This window comes from Orbicella faveolata, unplaced genomic scaffold (genome assembly GCF_042242905.1).
Source record: "Orbicella faveolata isolate gen_17 unplaced genomic scaffold, um_ofav_v1 contig_46, whole genome shotgun sequence".
Taxonomy (NCBI): Eukaryota; Metazoa; Cnidaria; class Anthozoa; order Scleractinia; family Merulinidae; genus Orbicella; species Orbicella faveolata.
In genome coordinates this window covers 20,103,963-20,128,563 of record NW_028301576.1, presented here as the reverse complement: position 1 = coordinate 20,128,563, position 24,601 = coordinate 20,103,963, and the positions used below count along the sequence as shown (strand labels likewise).

The 24,601-nt window shown below is 40.6% G+C and overlaps 1 protein-coding gene across 2 annotated transcripts; it reads left to right on the top strand.

The window, feature by feature from the left end:
* LOC110046553 (uncharacterized) lies at positions 1-24,077 on the top strand. Of its 2 annotated transcripts, none has more exons than XM_089278762.1 (30): positions 1-203; positions 1,815-1,857; positions 1,954-2,007; positions 2,228-2,305; positions 4,184-4,289; positions 4,890-4,907; positions 5,446-5,513; positions 7,039-7,132; positions 8,227-8,296; positions 8,737-8,855; positions 9,045-9,184; positions 10,513-10,588; positions 11,373-11,426; positions 11,592-11,648; positions 12,455-12,519; positions 12,943-12,988; positions 13,108-13,171; positions 14,076-14,221; positions 14,294-14,366; positions 15,477-15,802; positions 15,904-18,803; positions 19,642-19,728; positions 20,567-20,631; positions 21,187-21,273; positions 21,429-21,521; positions 21,657-21,741; positions 22,195-22,304; positions 22,987-23,034; positions 23,452-23,571; positions 23,808-24,077. In XM_089278762.1, exons 1-30 carry the CDS (start codon positions 16-18, stop codon positions 23,872-23,874), a joined length of 5,547 nt encoding a protein of 1,848 aa, XP_089134888.1. In that variant the 5' UTR covers positions 1-15; the 3' UTR covers positions 23,875-24,077. The 2 variants fall into 2 exon arrangements, with proteins under 2 accessions (XP_089134888.1, XP_089134889.1); XM_089278763.1 differs by lacking the exon at positions 1-203 and adding an exon at positions 1,434-1,705.
* The last annotated feature ends 524 nt before the right edge of the window (positions 24,078-24,601 follow it).

Below are 24,601 nucleotides of genomic sequence, written 5' to 3'. Positions count from 1 at the left end.
TGTAAATAAATACGCATGCACGTCAATGTTTTTTTTAAGACAGGAGAATCAATCGGGCTGGCAAAGTCAGGAAGTCGGCAAACAACAAGGATCTACAGTATCACTCTCTCCGGGTGCTACAATACTTCCGTGATATTGAGCTTCCCGGTACAGTGTGATACCATGCCGTATTTCACGTTGAATAACCCTGTGCCGCTGAAAACGTAAGTACTTGACGAAATTTCTAGATCTGGTGTTGTAAAAGTTATCAGTCTTTCCAACCCTGTAGAAATGTTTAATATAATTCCAAAATAACGTTCCAAATTCGTTGAAATCGAACGCAAAGTGATTGAACATCGCGATATTGCCTTTTGACTCGCTGAGCACTTGATAAGGACTGATTCTGTCAGTAAAATATGGGAGAAATATCCTGGAAAATATGAAATTGTGTCTTTGTAATAGCAAAGAGGTGTGCGAGGTACCTTGTCTGTTGGTTTATCCGTGGCTAATCGTTTATATCCAGCAGTTTTGTTACAATTTCTTTTCACTGTTGTCCCTTGTGTATTTGCGTGACTTCACGGTACGAACGTCGAACGTGAGATCAGCTGAACTGAAATTAGTACGACGAGTTATGTTTCTCGATCGTGCCATTTACAAATCTTATTTCTTCAGCTTATTTGATAACTTATCTTCAAATATCTCGCTTTACATTTCAGAAGCATATAGATTTAGAATTTCGAGATTGGTTTTCGATTTTAGTGCAATGTGTTGTGCTATGACGGCGCGTAATTATAATTCACGACCGATTAGTGATCACGCGAGCCGAGCGAGGTACAAAATTCAACAGGAACCGTTTAATACTGTACGTATCTCTTAAAAAACTTCAATTTAAGGGTAGAAATTAAGATACCGTTCCTTGTAAACTAAATTAATGCGACTTATACTTGACTTATCTAGGAAGGAAGTCGGCAGTGATAGCTTCAGTATCAATTTATGCGCATATTAATTCGGTCTCGTGTCGTTCGATTCCCTGGCTGCCCGGACCTGGCTGTCGGTAAAGATTTGTTTCACGGATCAGATACTTGAATGTTTAGCACTGATCTAAAGTTTCTTTAATACACATAAAAATTTTACTACAAAAATTCAATGGTTGAAAGCAACGGTTCTGGCTTTCTATTGAGACGAAAAATGATCACGCGATCTGTAACGGAGTTAAACCGATAAACAAGTCCTCGTGAAATTACCTTTCAAGAAGTGGGTAAATAAGCTGGTCTCAAACAGGTTTACCTTAAAAATAACCTTCAATAGACCCACAGTATGTATGCATGACAAAAGTCATTTTGAGAAGTCTTTGTTATTTTTACGGTATTTTCCCGGGAAATGACGTAATCATAACAGAACTATCAAAATACTGCTCGCTGATTGGCTATTGCCATGGCGGTAGAAAAATATACAAAGTTGAATTATGGGAAGCCTTGTTTGAAAGGACTCGTCGATTTTGTCGTGTGTGGCTTTATCTCGCGTTTTTAATGGCCGAAAAGCGCTTGTGTTCACGCTGATTTTCCACCAATGGACTCCAAACAAACGGCAGTTTGCTGCTATCGTCGACGATCGCTGCAATGACGAAAGGAGGCTTGTCCGATGGGCATTGTGCGCGAGTATACAGAACGAAGAATTACATGAGACACTACTACGATTGCACTTCAAGACTCTTTTCCGATGGAAGGTGCAGAATATCGAATCACTCTAGGCAGATTTCCTGTTTCACAGTTTGCTATCATCTGTTGTGTCACCTTGCAATTTCCTTTTAACATTAGATTTGCTTTGTGTTTCAGGGCAGACATCTACCTGAACGAACTGTTCTTAAATGCAGCGAAGGTTCGTACTTGTAAACAACCGCATGCTTTTTGTTGTCTTCTCTGTGCTTTTGCATCAGTGCATTTTATGACAAATTTCCATGTCTGTTTTTCACAGAATGGTGACTATGAAAGAGTGCAGAATTTTCTCGCTCGTACGTCGAGAAATGCGGTAAGCGAAGCAGACAATAAGCTTGTAGTGAACACAAAACAAATAACTTTTAACAGCATTGATGCCCCAATGTACACAGAATTCAGCTGATTTTTAAAAAGCCTACGCTTGCAAGCCTTAAGACTTATTTTTATCGACGTAACGTTTCTATCCCAGCAGTTTTTGTTGTTGTTGTTGCTGTTGTAAATATAGAAACTTTGCATTTTCTTTTAATCTGCAGTCAGTTAACGTGGACGCTAAAACCAAGGATGGAGGATTCACCGCGGTCATGCTGGCGGCAATGAACGAGCATCGAAAGGTATTGACGTGTGATCAGTAGAAGCCAATATTAAGTTTGCTGTTAATTTTATTGATGAGTATTAATACTATTCCGGACTATGTTTAATAACATTTTTACTAAATATGGTACGTGAGAAAGTCGCGGGAATCGAAAATTTATTTATAAAACAGAGGCACGTACCGCATTAGTGTTTACACAAGCACTTTTTTCAGGTTATGTAAACAAGGAAACGACATTTTTCATGGTTTCTTTTATGAAGGCAGTGCCTTTGAAAAATTTTACTAGCTTGTGCTCATGTAATGCAATAAATCGTGTGATATATTTCCCGATTTTCTGAGAAATTCCTATAAAATAGCAGACTTGATTTAATTTACATTGTGTTGTTGCTTAGTGATATGACAAGAATTCATCCGCTTAGTTTTCAGTTAAATATTAAACAAAGTCAATATCCTAGCTTTTGCCTGCATCACAGGCATTAAATGGGGAGAGAGAGAGGGAGGGAGAAGGCAAGAGGAAGTGGAAGGGGGAGGCGAAGTGCAGATGGAAGGAAGAGAGACTAGGAGGAAGGAAGAATGCTTGCTATAGGAACCCCACTTTGTTCATTTCTATGTTTACTGGCGAATGTATAATTCCCATTGGCTAATCTTCACTGTGTAACTTATTGATTGACACCATCTCATCACAACAACCAACAATGGTCATGTACGAAGATGTATAATTGGTAAGGGCTTTGAGAGATTTAAATCTCAGCGTGAGCAAATAAATTTATATTACCCAAGCAAGAATTGCACCTAGCAACTTGTTTAGCTGTGGAGCTGTTTCTGGCAGTTTTGTTTGCAGGATACAGGAAAAGCCTAATTTATGAAATGTTTGTTGGTGCCAAGAAAAGTATCTTTGTAAATCCCGTACGTACGTAAACTGATATCTCATAAACACATTCTTGGCATATTACAGCCTTAGCTTTCCACAGCACTGATCGGGATTTCGGAAAATGTCTGTGCTGCTGTCAAATCGCTGTTTAAAGCTGTTAAACAGCTGCTCATGGCAGCATTTAGCAGCCAAAATTTGTGACTTCTGCAGCCAGCCACTTCACAGCAGTTTTGCAGTACTTCTTGAAGCTGTTCTGCAGCGCTGCAACAGTGCTGCTCATTTTGTACTGGTTAATGACCAGCTGAAGAATCACTTATTTTGAATCCATGGCTGAAACTGACGGTGCGTGCAACTACCCCCCTCCCCCCCACCAAAAAAAAAAAAACTTTTCAACAGATGTCTGGGATCAATAGTATACTGGTACTGTAGCAGACATTCCTTTCCCTTCTACCTCACATTTTTTGCCTTCCTATCCCTTCCCCGTTTACACCTCAATGTAGGCTATTCCAGTTATGCCTTGACAGAAGGGGTGGCCGTGTCATTTGAAGGGATTCTTTAAATAAAAAAATCACGGAATTACATGTAATTAATTTGTTTGGGTCAGAATAGAGTGGTCATTAATAATGATGTGGTACTATGAATGGGGTGGCTGTACATGTAAGGCATGGTTCCACTATGTAGCCAAAAATGCAAACTTTTATGTATGCAGAAGATTAGCTCAGTGTCGTAACCGGCACAAACTGTACGATGGTATGTTCCATCACTCTTTGATGTGCATATTGTACCGTGATAATACACCTACGTTAAAAAATAATTTGTTATTGTAGAATTGACAGAATTTTCAATTTAATAACCTTAAAATTCAAAAAGTCAGTGGAAGGGTGAAGTGACTCACATATTTTTTGTTAAATTTACAAAAATTATTTTACTATCTTGCACTACTATTAAGTTAAATTAAAATAAGTTATTTTTGTGTCATACATGTACTTAATTAAGTTGAAACAAGTTGTTGTTTTCTGCTTGCAGGTGGTGTCACTGCTGTTGAACTATGGAGCAGACATAACTTTGTGTAACAACAAAGGGCAGTCAGTCCTGGATTTTGCGTCAGACTCGATGAGGCCCTTACTTCTGGGTATGTATTTATTAAACCAGTTCAAAACGCTTGGAAAAAGTGCCGCCTGGTTGTCCAGGACAAGCAGATTTTTCTGCTGGGCAAGAACTTGTCTGGTGGGCAATTTAGCGGGTCGTGTTCTCCTGTATGGCCCACAGACCGCTGAACTCTTTTAAAGTTGTTTTTGTTGCCAAACTGTTTTGTGATTTATCACCAAGTGTTCTCAACTTTTATAGCAAGTAAAAGTTTACAACTTTCTTTTACTCGTAATTGTGTAATATTATGTTTAAAGACTGTGTGCTAATGACTTAAAAACGATTTCAAATTGACTCGCTTTGCTTTTGAGGTGCATCAGAAATTTGAAGCGGTTCCTTGTGAATAGTTATCCTTCCTGAACCCATCACACAGGAGAGATATAATTACCTTACTAAGCTCATTGTCTTGGTCCGTACTGTAAGTTACAGATGCTCATTTTTCCTTGACTGTATTGAAGGGGAAAAAACTTGGTCCGTAACTTACAGTACAGCCCTCAAACTCAGTTAGTCAGAGGTATACATCTAAATGTGTCAAAATGGAATGTATTTTTAACTCTTTACTAATTTTGACATATTGCATTTTTAGGTTCTGTTGCAAGGCAAGGTGAGTTTGGAAGTTGTTTGTAATTTTGAAAACATTTTTTTGATCTATTTAGGGCTGCTGCACACTAGCTGATTTTTTGTAGGCCGACAAAAAACTCTTCACTTGTTGGCTAGTGTGCGGTGAATTCAGACAAGTCTGCGACGAGATTGGGGTTTGTTGGTGATATCTGACGGTGCTAGATCTCAGAATGTCTTGTCGGGCCTTGTCGGCTAGTGTGCGGTGGACCAAGACAATTTGTCGGGGCTCGCACACGCCTCAACCAATTGGGAAATGTCATGAGAGTTGCGTCAGTGGAATAGGCGCCATCTTGATTTTGGATGACTCAGTCCCAAGCCTCAACATGGTTAGTCGTGACAAAAACTCGGCTAGGGTGCGGCAAGCTGGTGGCCCGACAAATTTTAACCCGATTTGAGCCTGACATGAAATCTGCAGTTCTATGACAGAAAATTGGCTAGTGTGCTGCAGCCTTAAGCTTTTCAAAATCAGAGCATGGTATTTATCAGATTCCTTTATCAGTGATAACTTTTTTTGTGTACAGGATATTCATCTCGGCATTTGCTGCAGGCTGCCTGGCAAGGAAATGTTCTTTTGGTGAAGAAATTGTTGGTAAGTAACCTTTTGCAACTGTGCAAATGGAATTTTAAAATGATTATCATTGGATTTAGATTTTAGAAGCTTTAAATGACTATTCTCACACACCACTGGTAGCTAATTGTCAAGCTGTCTGCGCTGCCTGACCTTTATTGCAAAATCAAAGGTAATTTTTATTAATACAAAATTAATTGCACTATGCTAAAAACTGGAAGTGATGAAAAAAGTTCATGACTAGGCTTGTACAATATACTGGTATTTTATAAAAACTTAAAATCTTTGGGTAGGTGGGCAGGAAAGTTGGTAATGGTGGACACAACAAAAGCAACTGCCTGCCCTATAGGCTCACACAACCTACATGTAGACCCAGGCCCCAGCGGCATGCGAGAAAAACATTTTGCACTTATTTCATACTACACCCAGGCAATGAAAAAGTGCTCATAGCTGCTAGTCTAGCCACAGTATTTGAAAGAAACAAATTTGTTTATTATAAGCAATTTGCTGTGAGCATCGGATTAGATACATACATGTAGTTACATGCATGCTGCAAGCATCTCGTTTGATATGAAATTATTACAATAGTGCTAAGTTTAAGATTGGTGAATACAAGTCATGTAGATGAGAAAAACGGAATGTTTGGCATAATCTGAAAATGGGACCAATCAAAAATCCAGATGAGTCCCCTGTGGCAGATTTGAACCCAAGACCTCCCAGATATCAGTCAGGCAGTAACCACTGTGTTAAAGAAAGACCCCTAGTGGGCTAATGGCCTCCATCGGTTTCAGATTGATCAGCATATTGACTAATCTGATGCTGATGTAGGTCTTCTGGTCCCCTGGTGACAATAATCCTGCCTACTAAATCCCTTGATGCCCAAATATTCTTGAAAATTTAAATTTTAGTTTTAATTTAAAATTAGAATATACTGTACTTAGGGCTGTAGATTACTTGTAAACTAGCTGATCAGCTAAGGGTAAGCCCCATGTTAAACTTGTACTGTAACGTATCGTATTGTAAATATTCGAAGCATTCTGCCTTGAAGAGAGAAGTTGGGGGCGGGGGGTAGGGGGTGATAAGATAGATAAGGGGGGTGGTAAGATAGATAAGATAAGATAACTTTATTTATACACAGGTTTTCTGTCAGTCAACAAAGTTACTGGACTATCTACCTATCTGCCTACTTATAATAAAAATTTTAAAAAAAAACTGCTTTTCGTGGAGGCTGTGTCTAAAAGTTTACTTAAAAGTAAGATATTACTTTAAACTGTGGCAACTTAATTTAGATTTGAAATTGGTCAGTGAAGATGCTTGTCTTAGGTCTATAGGTAAGTTGTTCCACAACTGAGCTCCGCTGTACGAAAAACTTCTCTTAAGATAATCAGTTCAAGGACCTTAAAAGATCAAGATCGCTTTTAAAATAAACAGATTGAAGTAACTTATTACATGCACAATGTCACGTATAGAACGTGCACATGGATAGAACTTAACAAGAACTGGCCTAATGTTTACATATAAATTTGTTCTTACTCTTTTTTAATAGTCATCCAAATCCATGCTGGATGTGAACTGTACAAATGCAGATGGTTTGACGCCTCTTCTTCTCGTCACAAGAGACTTAAACCTCTTCGAGAAAAGTAAGACTATCATTAAATATTTTGGATGGAAACTTGTGTTATGACACTAGATTGATTTAATTAATTTTTTTTTTTGTCGTGATTCCGTGTCTTACATGTACGTGTACCTGGAAAAATTGTTCAGAGTAAAAGTATTAATTTTAAAGTAAATAAAAGTACAGATTTATTTTTTTAAGATCTAGAATTCTTGTAGGATTTAATTACCCTTAGTTACAGTCAAAATTTCTCTACAGTGCTTAAAGGGCCCTAGTCAGCCACACCTTTTTTTTTTGTTTACATGAGAGAGTTTGGTTACTGATATATTGTTTGTCTGGAGCGTGTTGAAACAAAGTAAATCACTATGAAACTACTAAAGATAACTTTCAGGAACACAACTTACAGTAAAGCAATAAGATTTCACTTCACCATGCAATGTCAATAATTTCATTGACATCAAAAATTGCAGAGGCTGACTATGGTCCTTTAACCCCTTCACTGCCAGCCCCCTGTGCCAGATGCATCTTCAGACTCACCAATTTCGTCTTCACTTGCCAACTCATATGACTTAACTTCGTTTTCATTGCTATCGAAATCTTTTTCGTCACCAGAATCATTCCAAACCCTTTATAGAGCTTCCTGGGCATTATACCTTTGCTCCCTCACCGATGTATTTTTCAATATACCCAAACTTGTCTCACATCTTCTCAACACTTGACAGAAACAAGATGGCGGAAAGTTAGAGGCAAAACCAAGAACATTCTTCTGGGAGACCGGTAACTAATAGTTACCAATCTCCCAAGTATCAAAGATCTCTTAGGCCAAAGGGTTTTGCATTTTGCATGTTGGTGTGCCAATGATTTGACTTAAGCCTTCAAAATCTTGACATACTCAGTAGGTCAAGAAGGCATGTGAAGTGTACATGTAAGACACATTCATGACATTGTCAGTACATTATGGAGGCACTGAAGGGGTCAAGTCAAGTATGTGAGGGTGCCTAGTGTACACTGTACATGTAGACCCAATATACGCGTTAATTTTTTTTTTTCATAGTTTAATTGACTTTTTAGAATTTAACTGATGAGTGCTTTTCTTATCTGATAATTAAATAACTGCAGTTGAGAAAGCTGTTATGGACAGTGGCTATCACCCAGTGGAAGTTGTTAAGGAACTGATAAATCACAATGCGTAAGTAATAATTATTACCAATCAGTACGTCATCAGGTCATACATGTGTCATGTTAAAAAACAAATACAAATAATGTGCATATGTCACAAATGTGCTGGTATGCACAAACAAATATGTGTATCTTCAAAAGCTATTGCATAAAACAAGTTACTTCTAAAATTTGACTGAATTGCATTTTATTGATTTATTTATTTTGTGATGCCTAGCATATTTTGCTTCCTAGTTTACAATTTATTTTTTACATGGAAAATTAGCCTTTCTTTGAAATGCCTCATGTACAGTACAATTGTGAAAAAAAATTCATGTTACATGTACAGTAGTACATATCATGTATGCTATGTGAAACATAACAGCTTAACTGCTAAAAATTAGTAAGTTCCCTTACATTTCTAGTACCTAAAGTGTGCATGTACTCAGTATGTTTGAAATTTATTTGCAGTGACTGTGGTGCCAAAGACAGTGAAGGCAAAAGACCTCTTCACCTTGCAGCGTATGGAAAAGGAGGCCATGCCAGGGATGTTGTAGATGTCCTGATAGAGAAGGGTGCAACCGAAATTGGTGAGTTTTAAGTTGGCATCATAAGTCTGCATGGCATGACGAGAGATTTCTGTATTATATACACCACCATAGGTTCACAACTTGTCTACCAAAGAGCACAACCAAAGATAATTTTTGTTTGTCTGTCCCATTGTAGATATACAGTGATTAATAGTAATGTTTTTTCCTGTGGGCATTTTTTTGCCCTAGATGTGCCAGACAGATTCTGCAACTCTCCCCTACACTGGGCAACCAAAGAGGACAATCAGCCAGTCCTACTGGCTCTTATCAAGGGTGGAGCTAACGTCAATGCCAAAGGACATATTGGAAGGACTCCTCTCCATATTGCTGTATGTATAAACTATTCAAATTTATTCACTCTGAAGCAAATTACTGTTAATGTAGAACTTGTGTCCACCATTAAGTGTCTTTCAGTTAGGCATCTCACTTAAAAATATATTACATATTTAGACCTCTCTATTACAGCAGGGCTTCTGATATTTAGCGTGGTCACAGAGCCGCCAATTTCAAGTAAATCCGCAAAATCCTGTGAAATTCACTAAAATGCCCAAAATACTGCGAAATTGGCTAGAAATCTTACCAAATACATGTACATGTCGGTACAACATATTTGAAACTTATCTTTAGTTGTAAACTTGCAAATTTATCGTGAAACTCCATCACTGCAACAAGTAAACATGAACATCCCAAAACTACCCTGGAGGCGTTCTTTTATTTATCTACTTATTTATTTACTCAAATTCAACTACACAGATGATCAGAATAAAATAAAATAAAAAAATTAAATATATTTACAAATATAAAAAGGAAATATCTAAGTAATTAGGCTGGTTTATAAAGAAGTCTAGATTCCTTATTTTAAATAAACTGCTTGAGAATTAGATTAATGATGCAAAAAACTGGGCAGGGGTCATAATGTTAAGAGCTTTGCCATTGGTGCATTTCTCAAGTGCATTGTTGTTAAAAGAGCAAATGATGTTCTCAGTCAAAAAGAACCTTGTGGTCAAACAAATAGCAAAGTGCCTTCAATATTCCTTTCTTGGCAAGTACAATAATAGTCCGAATCAGTTGCTCAAATTTTCCTGCAAACTCACCAGTTTTAGAAAGGCAACATTTATAAGTAGTCGGTGTTTCTGTTGAACACTTTAAACTTTTATTGCATACCGTAGGCTAATGCTCATTATTTTCTCATTTAAACCAAAAATGGCAAAATTGCCATCTTTTTTCATTGAAATCGTTTGTCAAATCAGTGCAATGCTGAATCGGTCATTTTTACCTATTGTTTTTTGGCAAAATTTGCCCCCAAATTCCTCTGAAAAATTTGCCATTCTTCCGCGAATTTGTCTCTGAAAATCCTGTAAAATTTAACTTTTTCCCTGTGAGCTATTAGAAGCCCTGTTACTAACAGTGTCTTGAAAATGACTTAAGTATTTAGTTACCTTTATTTTCTCTACAGTGTACCTACATGTATTCTGTGTTGAAAACCTCACTTACATTGTTTGTGCAACAAGTGTGGTACATATAAGTCTTGATACTGTCCACCCTGGCCTGTTGAGCAAAGTTTTAAATTGGTATGGGCCTGCCTGATGGGAAATATACCCAGTGTTTAGTCTGGTGATCCTAAAAGATTGTTGTCTGCTTTGTTAAAATGCTGCAGGCTTCTCATGGATATGAGAAATCTTCTGACACACTTCTTTATCACGGAGCAGATGTCACTATAACAGACGACAATGGTAAGTTTATTTATTGATTACTCATCCAGTGTTTAAACAAGAGAACAAATATAACCTGGCAAAATTAGTCTCCAGATCAGACAACAGTTGGGGTGGCCTCTGTTATAAGCCTTTGACTGGCGGTTTTTTGGAGGTCTCCTCACTCTATCAAAATTGATACATGTAATTGCACAATCATGCTCGTATAGTGTGATCGTCCGGGTGAGTGTAGTTCTGAAAAGAACTGTTGTTGGTGACTGACGTTTCAACAACCTGAGCGGAAGTCATCTTCAGAGTCAAGTGAATAGTGTTTGTCAGTCGATGATCTTATAAGGATCGAAACCCACCAATGACTGATGACAAACTTTACACGAGTCTTTCAGCCAATACCACCATGGCTATACTGACCAATCACGTTCAATGGACCAGACTTATAACATCGACTGACAAACACTATTCACTTGACTCTGAAGATGACTTCCGCTCAGGTTGTCGAAACGTCAGTCACCAACAACAGTTCTTTTCAGAACTACACTCACCCGGACGATCACACTATACGAACTACTGATACTCCTGGGTTCAAACCATTTACTGTGTTACAATCATGCTCCTTCTTTATTGTGAAAATGAAGTGATGATGGTGATGATGATGATGACGAAGACCATGACAATGAATAACTAATCTAAATAGCTACTGTAATAAGAGTTACGGACACTGTGCATGTGCAGGGTATTTTTTTTAAGGCCCCAGTGCACGTTGAGACCTTCACCTATTGATATTATTAATAAATTATTTGCTCTGTAGGTCTGTCGCCAGTTGATGTGGCAAAGGGTATGAGGGTGCAAGTTGTCCTGAAAGGTACTGTGGTTACTGTTTTGTTTTAAGTAAATGTATGTTGAATACTATGCATTACTAATTAAGAGTGAATGGTTAGTTGAATGTTAGTGTACTGAACAGTTCTAAGAAGCCTTCAGATTGGGCTGTCAGTAGTTCTTGATTGCTCTGTGACTGTGTCCTTTCCAGATGCTTGGGCAGAACAAACCAAAGATAACAAACTTCAATCCAAGAGGGTCTTTTTAGGTAAATTGAGCAACATTCTTATAACAACTAAAAGCGTGGGTAAAACCAAAGGATTTATTATAATATTGTGTCTGGGTAACATTTAACACTTAATGACTGGTCGCGAGGGGAACAGTGAATTGTGTTTCCCTCGAATCGTAACGTTTCCCTCGACTTCGTCTCGGGAAACATTGAGATTCGAGGGAAACAAAATTCACTGTTCGACTTCGTCTCGGGAAACATTGAGATTCGAAGGAAGCAAAATTCACTGTTCCCCAAGGCACCAGTCATTTAGTGATTTGTTATATAGCAAAACAAAACAAAAGCAAATTTTGAAAAACGCACTGAGATTCCAGCGACAATATCAGGCCACCTTCAACTCTGCACGCTCTGATCACATCCAACAGGGGTCAACATTTCGCGGGTAACAGTGAACTGTTTCGCATTTGCCTTCATAGTTTTCGCAATGTTGCCCGCTCAAGGCAATTCGCGGTAAACAGTTTCATTGTGAGATGTCATGTGAACATAAACTAGCCAGTGAATTGGCGCGCTGTAGCGGGAAAAACACCAGCTCTATAACAATTCGATTTTTATTCTCGTCAAAGTTGTCAAGTAAAAAAACAGCAGATAGTCAATTCAGACTTTCAATTTTTCTGTAATTAAGTAGTAATATCTAGTCTCATTGCAACTTAACCTGCTATCATACCCTCCCTCCTACATAAAAGAAAACTCATGATCACAGGTTGATTGCAACAGCATCATATCCCACGTCCTCATTAAAAAATTTATTAAATTTTAAAAATATAATTACCATGGTTTTGTTTCAGCTTCAGTTCCTCCTCACGTCCAACAAGACCCAGAATTCACTGAACAAAAACAGTCAACAGAACAGGTAGAGTTTTGTCAGTATACCGTGAACTGTTCTCTAAAACTACCTGACGTGTTTATTTTGCCACTTTTACAAGCAATATGATGTGCATTATATAACACTTTTAAAATATGTGACCAGTGTCGGATCTAGGGGAGGGGCTGGGGAGCCGATCCCCCTCCCCCTTATTTTGGGCAAAAAAAGAAGACATCACAGAAGGAAGAAAAACCGGCAGGGCAAGCAAAAGAAACATCCGCCACTCCTTAGCTCAAGGTCTGGATCCGCCACTGGTGACTGCAGAAGCCTTTGCTATATGGCCAGAAAACACTGATGTTAGTATAACGTGACAAAAAACAACTTTACTAGTAGGAACTGTAAGGTGATAAGAAATTGTTGAAAGAAAAAGTACATGTATTTTAACCGTGCTGCGTTATGGTTGTTTTGCAGGAGACAACAGTTCGGATGAGTACTGCACCGCTTCAAGCAGCTGAAAGTAAGTTACCGACGCACAGTTGAATTCCTAACATATCAGTACATTAATGTACATTCATGTAATTTAGTTTCGTTTGTTTTTTTTTTGTTTATAATGCTTGGTTTTCTTGTGTCCTGCAGGGAGACTGAAGAAAAGGTCCAAGAGTTCCTTATCTGCAGAAGAGACCACTGTTCTGGATGAAAGGTCAGATTTTGGCTGTTTTGTTCCACAGTCAGTAGCTGGTACACCTGTACTGACAAATTAAATGGCAACCATGAACGACGGAAGAATGCCGTCACAAATTTAAATCGCAAATTATCAAAAAATATCCAACGTGTCAATTTTCCAAAGGGGCGGGGAAATTTCGAATGTATCGGTGTATACCAATATTCAATAGGCTGTCGGTTTCAAACGACTTTATTCCATTTGGTAGCAGAAGCGTAGCGTATAATTGAAACAATGATCAGTCAATATAATATGTAGTATGTAGTTCGAAATCCGATGGCCTTCAGATAATGTCTTATCACAGCTGTTTCTGTCTCAATTGGTCAGTGATACAGTAATTAGGCAATTATCGTTTGTCACGTTATGCGCGCGTAATTATGTGAAATTATAATCGATGACGATACAGCTACTGCCATAAAAATTGGGTGAGGGTGTGCAACCCGCTTCCCAAAACCCTTACCCTATTTATTTGTGACCAATTTCTGCGATTTATGACTTTACCAAAAATTCGATACCCTGTTTATGACCTGACCCTTAAATCAATACCCTGTTTCAGACGTGCGTTATAATTAGAAAGTTAGACCAATGTAACATTGCCATAAACATAACTTGTGAAGGGCTTTTGTTGATGGTCTTATCGATAATGATAAAAAAGTAGCTTTTCTTTAAAAACATACCCGCATCAAGACTAGAGTACAAAAACCATACCCTATTTATGACCAAAACGGTTGAATAACTGTATCTTTTGGGGCCGCACAATACCTATATAACCCATGTAAGGGAGTACCCCCCCCCCCCCGCCCCCGTCAAAACTTATCTTAAATTTACACTGTAGCCCATTAGGTCAAACCATTTAAAATTATTTTTTGCTACTCTTTTTTAGAACGAACGTTCCTGTTTCAAGAAAAATGTCCGATGTACGCATGCCTAGAATACCTTCAGCACAGAAAACCGAGCTTTTGTCACCAGGTTCCAGATCTAACTCTGGATTTGCTAGCAGAGTACAGTCTGGAAAACACGAACTCCCGGGTAAGAGTGGCGAATTAGATGAAGACAGTTTGTGGATCATGGGTTTGACATTTTTCTCTGTTTGTTTCATAGAAATAAAAGACATGCAAACCACTGGGGCACTTCCAAGTTTGTCAGTTCTCAATATTGAGCTGAGATATGCTCGGTAGGCGTTCTTTGCTGTTGTTAAATTTGTGTTATTATACATGCACAGTGATAACATACATGATGTATACGGACACCCAAGTTGGGTCATTACATTTTAACTTACTACGCCTTTTCATAATACGATCGGCCATAAAAGTAAGGTAGTCGTGTGAACCGCCTGGTCGTTAAGGTTGGTTTCCCTTGCACAGTGTTATTGTATTAGTAATACGACACACGGATTTAGATGCTGGTTATAGGTTTCACCTGTTGTGCACGAATTTCGTATGCTTGTAAACTGGCAATTGAACAACTGGATTACAAGAAAGTCATACAGCTTTGGAATCAGTGCACAGTTTATCAAATAACGCAAAATTTTCAACTTACATGTAAGCAAGATTTAGTCAGGTATCAAGTGGAAGATGGTGGAAGACCATTTTAATTGTAAATGGGATGTCCTGTTTTAATGAATTTCACTGATCAGATTTGATAATTTGATTTAGTTTAACCCTTTACCCCCTAAGGCAATCGGCAGTTTTTCCCAAATCAGCAAGTAAATACAGTCTGCCGGCCTACAAAATGCCATTTGAAAGCAACTAATCAGCTTATTTAAGAATTGACATCAGCAGCTATGCAGGAGGTAGACATTTTGAGAGAAATTGCTTTAAAATGGGAAAATGAACGACTTCAAAAATGTATCAATTTTCTACTATATTAGGTATACCCCTAAACTATAGCTTATTTAGCAGCTCTTAGTCCATAGCTTGATATGAAACAAGTCTTGCAATCCATTTGCATCCCGAAAAAGGAACTAAAAACTTCTGGGGGTGGTCAACCATGTCTTGGATGGGAGGGGGTCAAAATTTTATGACTTCAATGAGCAGATCTTCACAAGACAATTTTCATGGCAAAAATTCATAGAAATCTATCAAATATTCACAAAGTTATGACCTTGTGTGCCAATTTGCACTCTTACGGGGTAAAGGGTTAATAGTTTGAGCTTAAGTTGTGGGTTTTGCCCTTCAAGTTAGCAAACTGTTGCTCTAATTTACTCAGTCCTTTGAAGCCAGAAAGTAACAAGCGAGATTTACAAACTAAGCTAACATCAGTTTATTTCCGTTTGCCTTCACAGAAATCTGCGTGGAGAGAAACAATTTCTACGAAATAGAAAACTATCTTCGCAGCAACCTGTACCGCCTAACCATCGACTACGTCATCGACTCTCGAGCCCAGTTCTCACATATCAACGTAAGATTTCTCCGCCAACCACACCTGACAGAGATGTTCGTCTTAGGTCCTCATCCACTAGTCAACTCCGAAGCTCTAGATTAGCATTGCCTTCACGAGTGCCGCCATTAGGAGGAAAAAGAGTCTTGACACCAGAGCTTAGGTCGGTAACAACGCCGGAACAACTGGTGAAAGAGAATGTTTCGTTTCCGCCAGAAGTCGTTGACCTTGGTACGTATGAATATCGTGAATGTGAGTTCTTTGTCGTGGGAGGATGTTAATGTGCAAATTTTTCCCTATTTCGATATTAAATTTGTTATCTTGCTTTCCAGATTTGCTCCGGAAAGAAGGACTTCCTTCCGGTGGGCTAACTTCATCCGTGTTCTTATCGGAAGTAAGAGAAATCACGCCTCCCCCTCCATCTCCACGCGGGGCCTCACGCGGGACGTCACGCGGGTCATCACGCTCCTCGAAGAGCCCAGAAGACGCAGAACTGGAACCTTACCAGGCTCAATTTGGTGATAAAACAGACATGACACAGACGTTTACATCAATTCCGCGTTCCACATTTTGGATTCCTGTGGACGAAAACAACACTGAAAAGGACGAGAGGCCCAGTATTCGAAGGAAGGGAGAATCGTCTTCAAACGGGACGAAATTCTACATTGATCTGGGTAACTTAGAGGCCCTGGCCTCGGGACAGTGTTCCTTATGCGGGGATTCCCTTCCCGAGGGCTCACCCGTGTCGAGGAGAGGTTCGATTTCATCAAGTCCCAACAAAGAACTTTGCAAGTCTTGCAAACCTCGTCGGGGATCCAGCGAGGACGTTTTCTGGATTCCATTTACGGACAAGAGAAAGGCATCTGCGCTGAAAAATCTTAACGGAGTCGAAAACGGAGATGATTCCCCAAAAGCGAGCGAAAGGAGAAAATCGAATGATAAAATTTCTGAGCAAAGTACAACAAAGGATCAGGCAAAGACAAGACAGCCAGAACCAACTTCATCCAGTGCGGAAAATAGCGATGGTAAAGATCTTGTTTTGGCGGACAACACAAGCACACTGAAGATGCCGTCGTTCCCTGCCGATATGACGGGTTTTGATGTTTCATGTGTTTGCGATAACATCACTGGTGTGTGCTCGTGTACTATCGTGAAAAAAGATCTGCCTTCTCCATCGCCTGTTAGTGAAGAATCAACTCACACCAGGCCCGCAAATTCTGCAACTCCTGACACGGCCAATGCGACATTCGATACTGTGGATGTTGTGAAGACGGTTGGCGAGGCAAGCTCTCTTGCCGAGTCCACTCTTGTTGCTCGGCCAATAAATGATTTTGCTTCTCCAACGCGTGCAGTGATTCCTTCTAACAGTAAACCACGAGCGAAAAAGGAACAAGGGGACATAACATTGAAATCTTTCTCGGAAACTGATCTTCATAATCCTACAACCGCACAACGAAATAGTGAAGAAACAAAACATGGCTCCGGTGAGGCTTCCCAGAGCGTAACTTCACAAGGTGCTAAATTGCCATCCACCCAAGAGGCCCCAGACAAGGCCGATCCCAATGGACCTATGTTCAAAGCAGCAATAGAATCCAGTCCACCCAAACAGGCTTGGACGACACCGAGGTCTGAGGAGCCTGGCGCAAGCACTGTGGCTATTGTAAACCCATTTCCATCCCCTGTACCACCCATAGACAAGTCCGCTGTGCATCCTCCTATCGGACCCGCGGGCGATGGTAGAATTTCAAATAGAAAATTAACAGGGGTGAAGAAAGGAAAGAAATCAGTTGGGAAACCTGGTAGTAACTCGAAAAACGCCAAGCCAAGGACGCAAAACAAAGCTCCGGAGCAGAGCAACAAAGGTGGTAAAAAGAAAGGAAAAGGGAGAAAGAAGGGTGATATGAAGATGATCACGGTTCAACAAAGAGAAGCCGGAGAAGAACTCGGGTTGAGGACGATATCCCAGGGAGGTTTGGATGTCGCCGAGGAATCCATGCACCATCTTTCCACGTTCCGTCCTTTTAATGCCCGGACGTTTAAGGGGAAGCACCCTATTTTAAGCCCGATACCGGAGTCCCCTCGGAGTACAAGAAATTCCCCTCGGGGTCCGAATACGGTAACTTCCCCACGGCTCGCTGACTTACCAGAGAGTCTAAGAGAATGTAGTAAGGAAGTTGAAGAGGGGAATGCTAAAGGCTTTTTCGAAGTGGTAGCTACGGGCGGAGGAGATGCGGTGAATAACGAAGATGAAGCGCCGGAAGGTGAATTTGACGTTGTAGATGGAGGGATGTTAAATAGGTTCATTGGAATGTGTGTTCCACGGCTTAAGTTTGGTAAATCCGAATTAGAGTGTGATTCGGCGTCGGATGACGAGAGAACTGAACCGCTTCTTAAACATCCCCACGGGGGAGGGGATGAGGAGCAGCGGCGAGAACTTGTTGAAACTAGGTCTGCCGGGGAGGCGGACGATAGATGGAGTGTTCAGGAAGGGAGGGATCACCCACAGGTCATACAGGATGAAGCTGATGACGTCATGGAAGCCATCATCAGGCGCGGGCTTGATACCGAGCAAGAAAGAGAGACGATTGAGGGACAATCCGAGTTACGGAGTGTAATTGTCACGGGCGATTCTTTATCAAACGTAACAAGCCCTGCGAGTGTTAGTGTTGAAGAAGAATCAGTTTTAAGTTACCGATATTCTCGAGACGGCCTACCCGAGGTGTTGGCTGAGCCAGACGTGGCAAATGAAGAACTGCCATCCTCTGAGACTAGTTCCTGTTCGGAACAGTACTCGGACACGGACTCTTCTTACAACAGTATTGGCTCGACCTCGCCGCGGCTTGTGTCGCCAGCTTCTTCGCTCAATAGCAGCGATACGTACTTCTCGTCGCCTCGTGACTCCTCGGACGCGGAAACACCCACGCCCGGCCGAGATATCAGCTCTGAAAACTCGATCGAGATCGCGTACTACGAGCGAATGGCAAGGGAAAAGTCGCGTGTCAGCAGCGGCAGCAGTAGCAGCAACTCCACCATCCGCACGCAGTCGACTGTGTCGCTTGGTAGTCTGGGTAATATTTCCCAGGGTTCCGTGGGGAGTTTCTCTGGTCCAGCGACTGAGAGCGTGGTGCGGAGTCGACTCAGTGCGTCTGTTCGGAGCCAGTCCTCTGAGAGTTACGAAGAGGAGATTGTTTGGAAGAAAGGGAACGTGTTAGGAAAAGGCGCATTTGGAACGGTAAGTTATTAAAATATCACGGATTAAAACGCGCAACAAAAAAGAATCTAGCACGGAAATGGCAGTTTTCATGATGGAGCTTTCCGAGTTTGATAAAAAGAAACCAGCCAACTAGCCTGCGAACGCAGACGTATTTCCGGCTGTCGCTTGTCTCCGCCGAAAATAACTTCTACGAACCCGAGCCAGGAAACGATTTCTGTGACGTAGGAATTTTAAGCCAATCACGGTTTAGCTCAAGTAGCCCCAGAACTACTGCGCGAGGTATTCGCTGCGAGGAGCACTCGAGTTTCATTCTATCGTGGAATCTGATTGGCGAAAGAGAAACAAAAGTCATTACGTCACAGAAATCGTTTCTTGGCTCGGGTTCGCAGACGTTATTTTCGGCGGAGACAAGCGACAGCCGGAAATACGTCTGCGTTCGCAGGCTACCAGCCAACTTGGGGGAAAAAAAAAGGAGCGTATGTTTAGAGATCAGCAATTTTTTAAAGAATAAATTTGTGCCAAGGTTTGAATCAAATTTTAATCAACAGAGCCAAGATTGTAAACGGGATCCTTACGTTTTGAAATTTTCCCAGATTATAAACCGTCTTTCGTCGTTCTTATTTAAGGATGGTTGTGCATTACGCACGATTTCAACCAAATTGAGCACGCGATACTATTGGCGAGGAAGAGAGCGTGACGCGTAAACGGGCGCAAACCTGAGTCGGTGCGATTGGACGAACGATTTTCCACAAAATAAAAACAGATAATACTTCAACGCCGGCTATGATCTTAGTATAATTTTTGATGCTGTCAATTTGATCAATGTGTTGTTTTGTTTCGTTGCGCTCTGGATCAGGTTTGGTGCGGACTCACAAATACGGGCGAAATGATCGCAGTCAAGCAGGTGGAGTTGAATCACAGCAACTCAGATGAAGCCGAAGAGGTACAGTGTCACTTGCACGAGCTCAACTGTCTGTTTATTAGCAATTGGTTGGCAAGTTCATGCTATGGCGTGCATCATCGAGGTATGGTGCACGCGAGAAGCTTGAAGAGCTTGAACGAAGCATAAGAGCAAGTCTAGCCTCTTGAATACTCTTCAAACTTCTTTACTGCCCCATAACTCGTTAGTGCACAGCTAAAAGCCTGAACCAAGTGTTTTATAACGCTGCCGGTGGAAATAGACATGTACATCAAAAACCGCGCGCGCAAAAAAAAAATTCTGCTCTGCTAAGTGTGTTATAAATGTAGTTCGGTACTATTCCTCTGTTTATTCGCTCTGTCAGGCGGCTTTTACCTTTCGTGGCATTACTGGGAATCAAACTGTTTTTTGTAGACCTTTTCAGTCTCGTTCAACCCTCCTTGCAAACTTTTCTTATATTTCTGGGGCTTTCACTGGTGTTTTTCTACCGTTATGTCAAGTACGCAATCCTCCGTAGGAAAAAAGATGGCGACTGGTACATTTACCCATAGTTCTTAGCAGGCGAAAGCCTTAACAACGTTCATAAAAACGCACAGAAGAGTTACAAAATGTCCTTCGTACAGGGAAAATACAGTAAAAATTTGGCTTTCTTTGTACCTTGCAGGCTGTGTTAGGTTCGCAAGGTATTGTGGTAAAATATACAGCCGCCATCTTTTTTCCTGTGGAGGATTATGTATCTCGATTCCGACTCGATTCCGTCTTGCATATCAAGCTAGCGTGCATCCAACATACTCGCTTTATCATCGTTGTTCACCTTAGTTCGTGTGACTAACAGCTGTTTGCGTTATTTCTTTCTCGTTAGCAATACGAGAAGCTCCAGGAGGAAGTGTCACTGCTGAAATCTTTGAAACACGAAAACATCGTCAAGTAAGTCGTCGACACACGTTCTTTTTCGCGACTAGTATTTTCTCAGAAACAATGATAACTTAAAGACTCTCTGTCGAACGGCATGCATTTCGCGCGTTGCCCGAGGTTAGTTTCGTGGGCTACGAAACCTACAATTTGTTATTGCCGTTCGTTTCGCTCTTCAATCTTTTCAAATCCGAAGCATCCATTTGGATTATGCGACCCTTATTGCCTTTAACATTGAGGACAACATTTGATAGTAAATTGTTTGTTTGGTACATATTTGAGAAGCTAAATAACGGTCATTACGATGCGATTTGCGAAGACCCAGTTGGGAGGTTTAGACCACAGAGGCTCTTAAAATTTGAGGGCGCTAAATGCTCCAAATCCGTTCGATTTTTCTGTCGTTTTCTTCAGCGACGGAACCAAAACAAAAACAACGCTCGTAAAGCATTGCGGTCGACAGAGAGAGTTTTCAAGCTGGCGTTCTTACCTTTTACTATAAACATGAAATTTGTGATGTATGCTGTCCTGTTCTTTGTCATTTGTAAATGATTTTCTTACGATCACTCTCAGGTTCATAGGGACTTGTTTAGATGGGGGCGTAGTGAACATCTTCATGGAGTACGTACCAGGGGGCTCCATTGCCTCCATACTTGCTCGGTAAGGTTCCTTTTTTTCGGTTTGCTTTTGTTTTCTGTTTTTCTGATTTACTTTTTGTTAAACAACATTTTTCGTTGGATTGCGTTAGGTTATTAGCCACTCCTTCATCAATTGTTTGTTTGTTCATCAATTTTTGTTTTTTTTTTTACTTTCAGATTTGGATGTCTAGGAGAACCCGTGTTTAGACGTTACACTAAGCAATTGTTGTCAGGCGTGTCCTATCTCCATAGCAACAACGTCATTCATAGGTAGGTAACGAATCAGGTTGACAAGAGAACTGTAGGTAATAATTACTGAGTCACTTAAATAACGTTTCGTTTTGGACGCAGTGCGCAACGTTTGCTAAAACATGCATTACATTTGTTCTGTTTTTTGTCTTGCAGAGACATCAAAGGCGGAAACATCCTTGTTATGGCGAGCGGCGTCCTGAAGCTGATCGACTTTGGCTGCGCCAAGCGCCTTTACATGGTATGCAGTACCGTAATGTTCTCTACATTTTACAAGTATTTCTTTGTCTGAATCAGTACTGTCAGCATTTTTGAAGGCATCTCTATGTTGAAGTGTCAATGCTGTTGTTGAGAAATATTCTTATTTAGTCTCGGTTCACTACCCAAACAACAGCTTCGACACAATGGTGCGTAATTCTCGCTTGCTTACTCCTGAACTTCTTTTGTTACTTTTTCTTTTTCCGCCAATGAAAAATATGTCGCCCTTAGGCACGACTGCTACGAATGCTAAGAGACACTAGATCGCTGCAATTCTTAAGTTGGGAAAAGATGTGATTATATAGAAATCAAGTAGCCTCGCCTTTCGCGATCACATGCCAGACTAATTGCATGTAGGGTATCCGACATACTGAGCGAATGCGCAGTGAAACACGTAATAAAAACCTGACCTCTGTGGCTCATGATTCTGTTTCAGAATCTCAGCATGAGTAGAAGCAACATCCTTCGTTCTATGAAGGGCACGCCTCACTGGATGGCGCCCGAGGTCATTCAAGAGACTGGGCATGGACGAAAATCTGATATATGGTGAGTGTCATCCTCCACAAGGTTGAGGGCGTCACAGAAAGGGAGCGGGGAAGAGGGGGGGGGGGGGGGCATTTATGCTCTCTTGTTCCCTTAAAATGTCGCATTTCCTTGTTTTTCGCCAGTAATAAATTGTATTCTTTCCAAAGATGTTTCGCCAAAGTTCCCGTTGATAGTGGAGATATCCCTTGTTCCCCAATACCCCTGGGAGATCGTCCAATACCCCTAGGAGATCGTTCAATACCTCTAGGTGATCGTCCAATACCCGTGGGAGATCGTCATAACCCTGGGAGATCGTCCAATATCCCAGGGAGGTCGTCAAAACTGAACAACTCAGATTCATTTACCTGTATAGTGTTTACATCTCACTTGATTTCAATAGGCCATATTCGTATTCCCGATTTTGGACTGGAAGGAATGGAGGCTTAACGCTTATGCGAGGGAATATCATTGAAAAAGATTATTGCCATTTGCAGTTGAAAAGACTCCTTGTATTAGCCTCAGTTGCAAGCTAGTTCCAGTCCAGTACCGGGAATACGATCATGGTTTACTGGTTCCCGAAAAACCATTTTAATGAACTGACTAAGAAAGTTACTATTACTAAAGATGGCTAATTAGAAATCTCGATCTTAGCCGTAGTTATGTTCTTTGTGTTAATTTTTCAACTGTGTGTTTTATTCAACAGGAGTGTAGGCTGTACAGTGTTTGAAATGGCGACCCGTAAACCTCCTTGGTAAGTTAACGATGAATATATTTGTAATAACGAAACCGGTTACCTTAAAAGAGAAAGTACGTTATGTACAAGAAGAGCATTCTTCAGTTCTGGAACAGTCGAATTGTTTGGTAAGTGGATATCTGACAATCCAGTTCAGTGAATTCAGACAATTGAAGATTTCTAAAAGAAATGGGAAAGTGAACAAACTACAGTAAATGAATGAACATGTGTTGAAAATCGCACATCGATAGTCGACTCAAATCACCTTACGAAGCCAGACGTCAGTGAAGGTATGCCAGAATATATCGAAAAATTCCTTACGTGGCATTTTACTTTAAAATTCCACCATGCTGCCTCCCCTTGAAACTAAGCGGGCGCCCCTCAGACGCGCTTCAGACGTAAATAAGCCGCGTTTCAAATGTTTTTTCTCGCCAGGTCTGACATGCCTCGCATGGCAGCCATCTTCGCTATCGGAAGTGGGTCGGTAGCAGTGCCGCAACTCAGCGAAGATTTCTCGCCAGATGCTCGGGACTTCGTCAACAGATGTCTGACGAGGTAGGTACACTGGCTGATTAATCGCTAACATCTTTATCTGAGAGATGTGCATGGCATTTAAAAATCGTTCTCGAGCCTAGCGTTGAAATTCGACGAAAATTGGAAAAATCCTCCAGGCCGGTATGGCCAGCTCTAAAATATCCCAGGGAACAATTAAGCTAAAGGGTGCTGGGAGAAACAGCATTTTAAATTTTCCATGAAGACATTTACTGAGATTTTGTTCCTTTGTGTTGCAGGGACCCAGACTTGCGGCCATCAGCCGATGAGCTGCTTCAACACCCCTTCGTGATGGACCCTCAATAATGCTACCCAAACTCTCCTCGAGACGTACTCATTCTAGTCAGCACATCATGTAATCAAAACAATAGGTCATCAAAACATGTTCTTGTCTTAACTTTCACCAAATAGTTTTGGAATTTGTGAACATCGTATAGCATAGAAACAATTTGTTATAAGCTTAAGTATATTCTTGCGCTAATAAATTATGACATGTTTCTGTACAACAACCATTGTATAAAAAAATGTCTACCAGTATAGGCCTTTCCGCAAAATACCATAACATTTCATGTTTCTTGGCCACGCAGATTGACAGTTCGCACGTAATTACAAAACAAATTGAATTCAGATTTCTTTCGTTTTTGAAAGGACGTATTAATTGTAATATATATTGTAACGAGCGTGTGTTTTAGGCAGCATCCATACTACGCCGGAGAAATTTGAAAGCGCAGCTTTATTTCTACGGTTAGGCCTACCGTCCACACTGATCCGTCCCCAAGACGGAGCTTTTCGAAAACGCTCATCAAACCGGAGGAATTTGAAAACGCCGTCTTTTCGTGTTAGGTTGGACGGAAAACATTTTGAAAACGGAGCTTTATATTTACGGTTAGGCCTACCGTCCACACTGACTCGTCCCCAAGACGGAGCTTTTCGAAAACCCTCCTCAAACCGGGGGAATTTGAAAACGCCGGCTTTTCGTGTTGGGCTGGACAGAAAACATTTTGAAAACGGAGCTTTTCGAAAACGATGACGT

Coding starts and splice junctions, on each gene's coding strand:
- LOC110046553 (XM_089278762.1), top strand. CDS start 16: ATGCACGTCAATGTTTTTTTTAAGACAGGAGAATCAATCGGGCTGGCA. Junction 11,427..11,591: donor GGTGCAAGTTGTCCTGAAAG/GTACTGTGGTTA, acceptor TGTCCTTTCCAG/ATGCTTGGGCAGAACAAACC. Junction 21,274..21,428: donor ATTGCCTCCATACTTGCTCG/GTAAGGTTCCTT, acceptor TTTTACTTTCAG/ATTTGGATGTCTAGGAGAAC.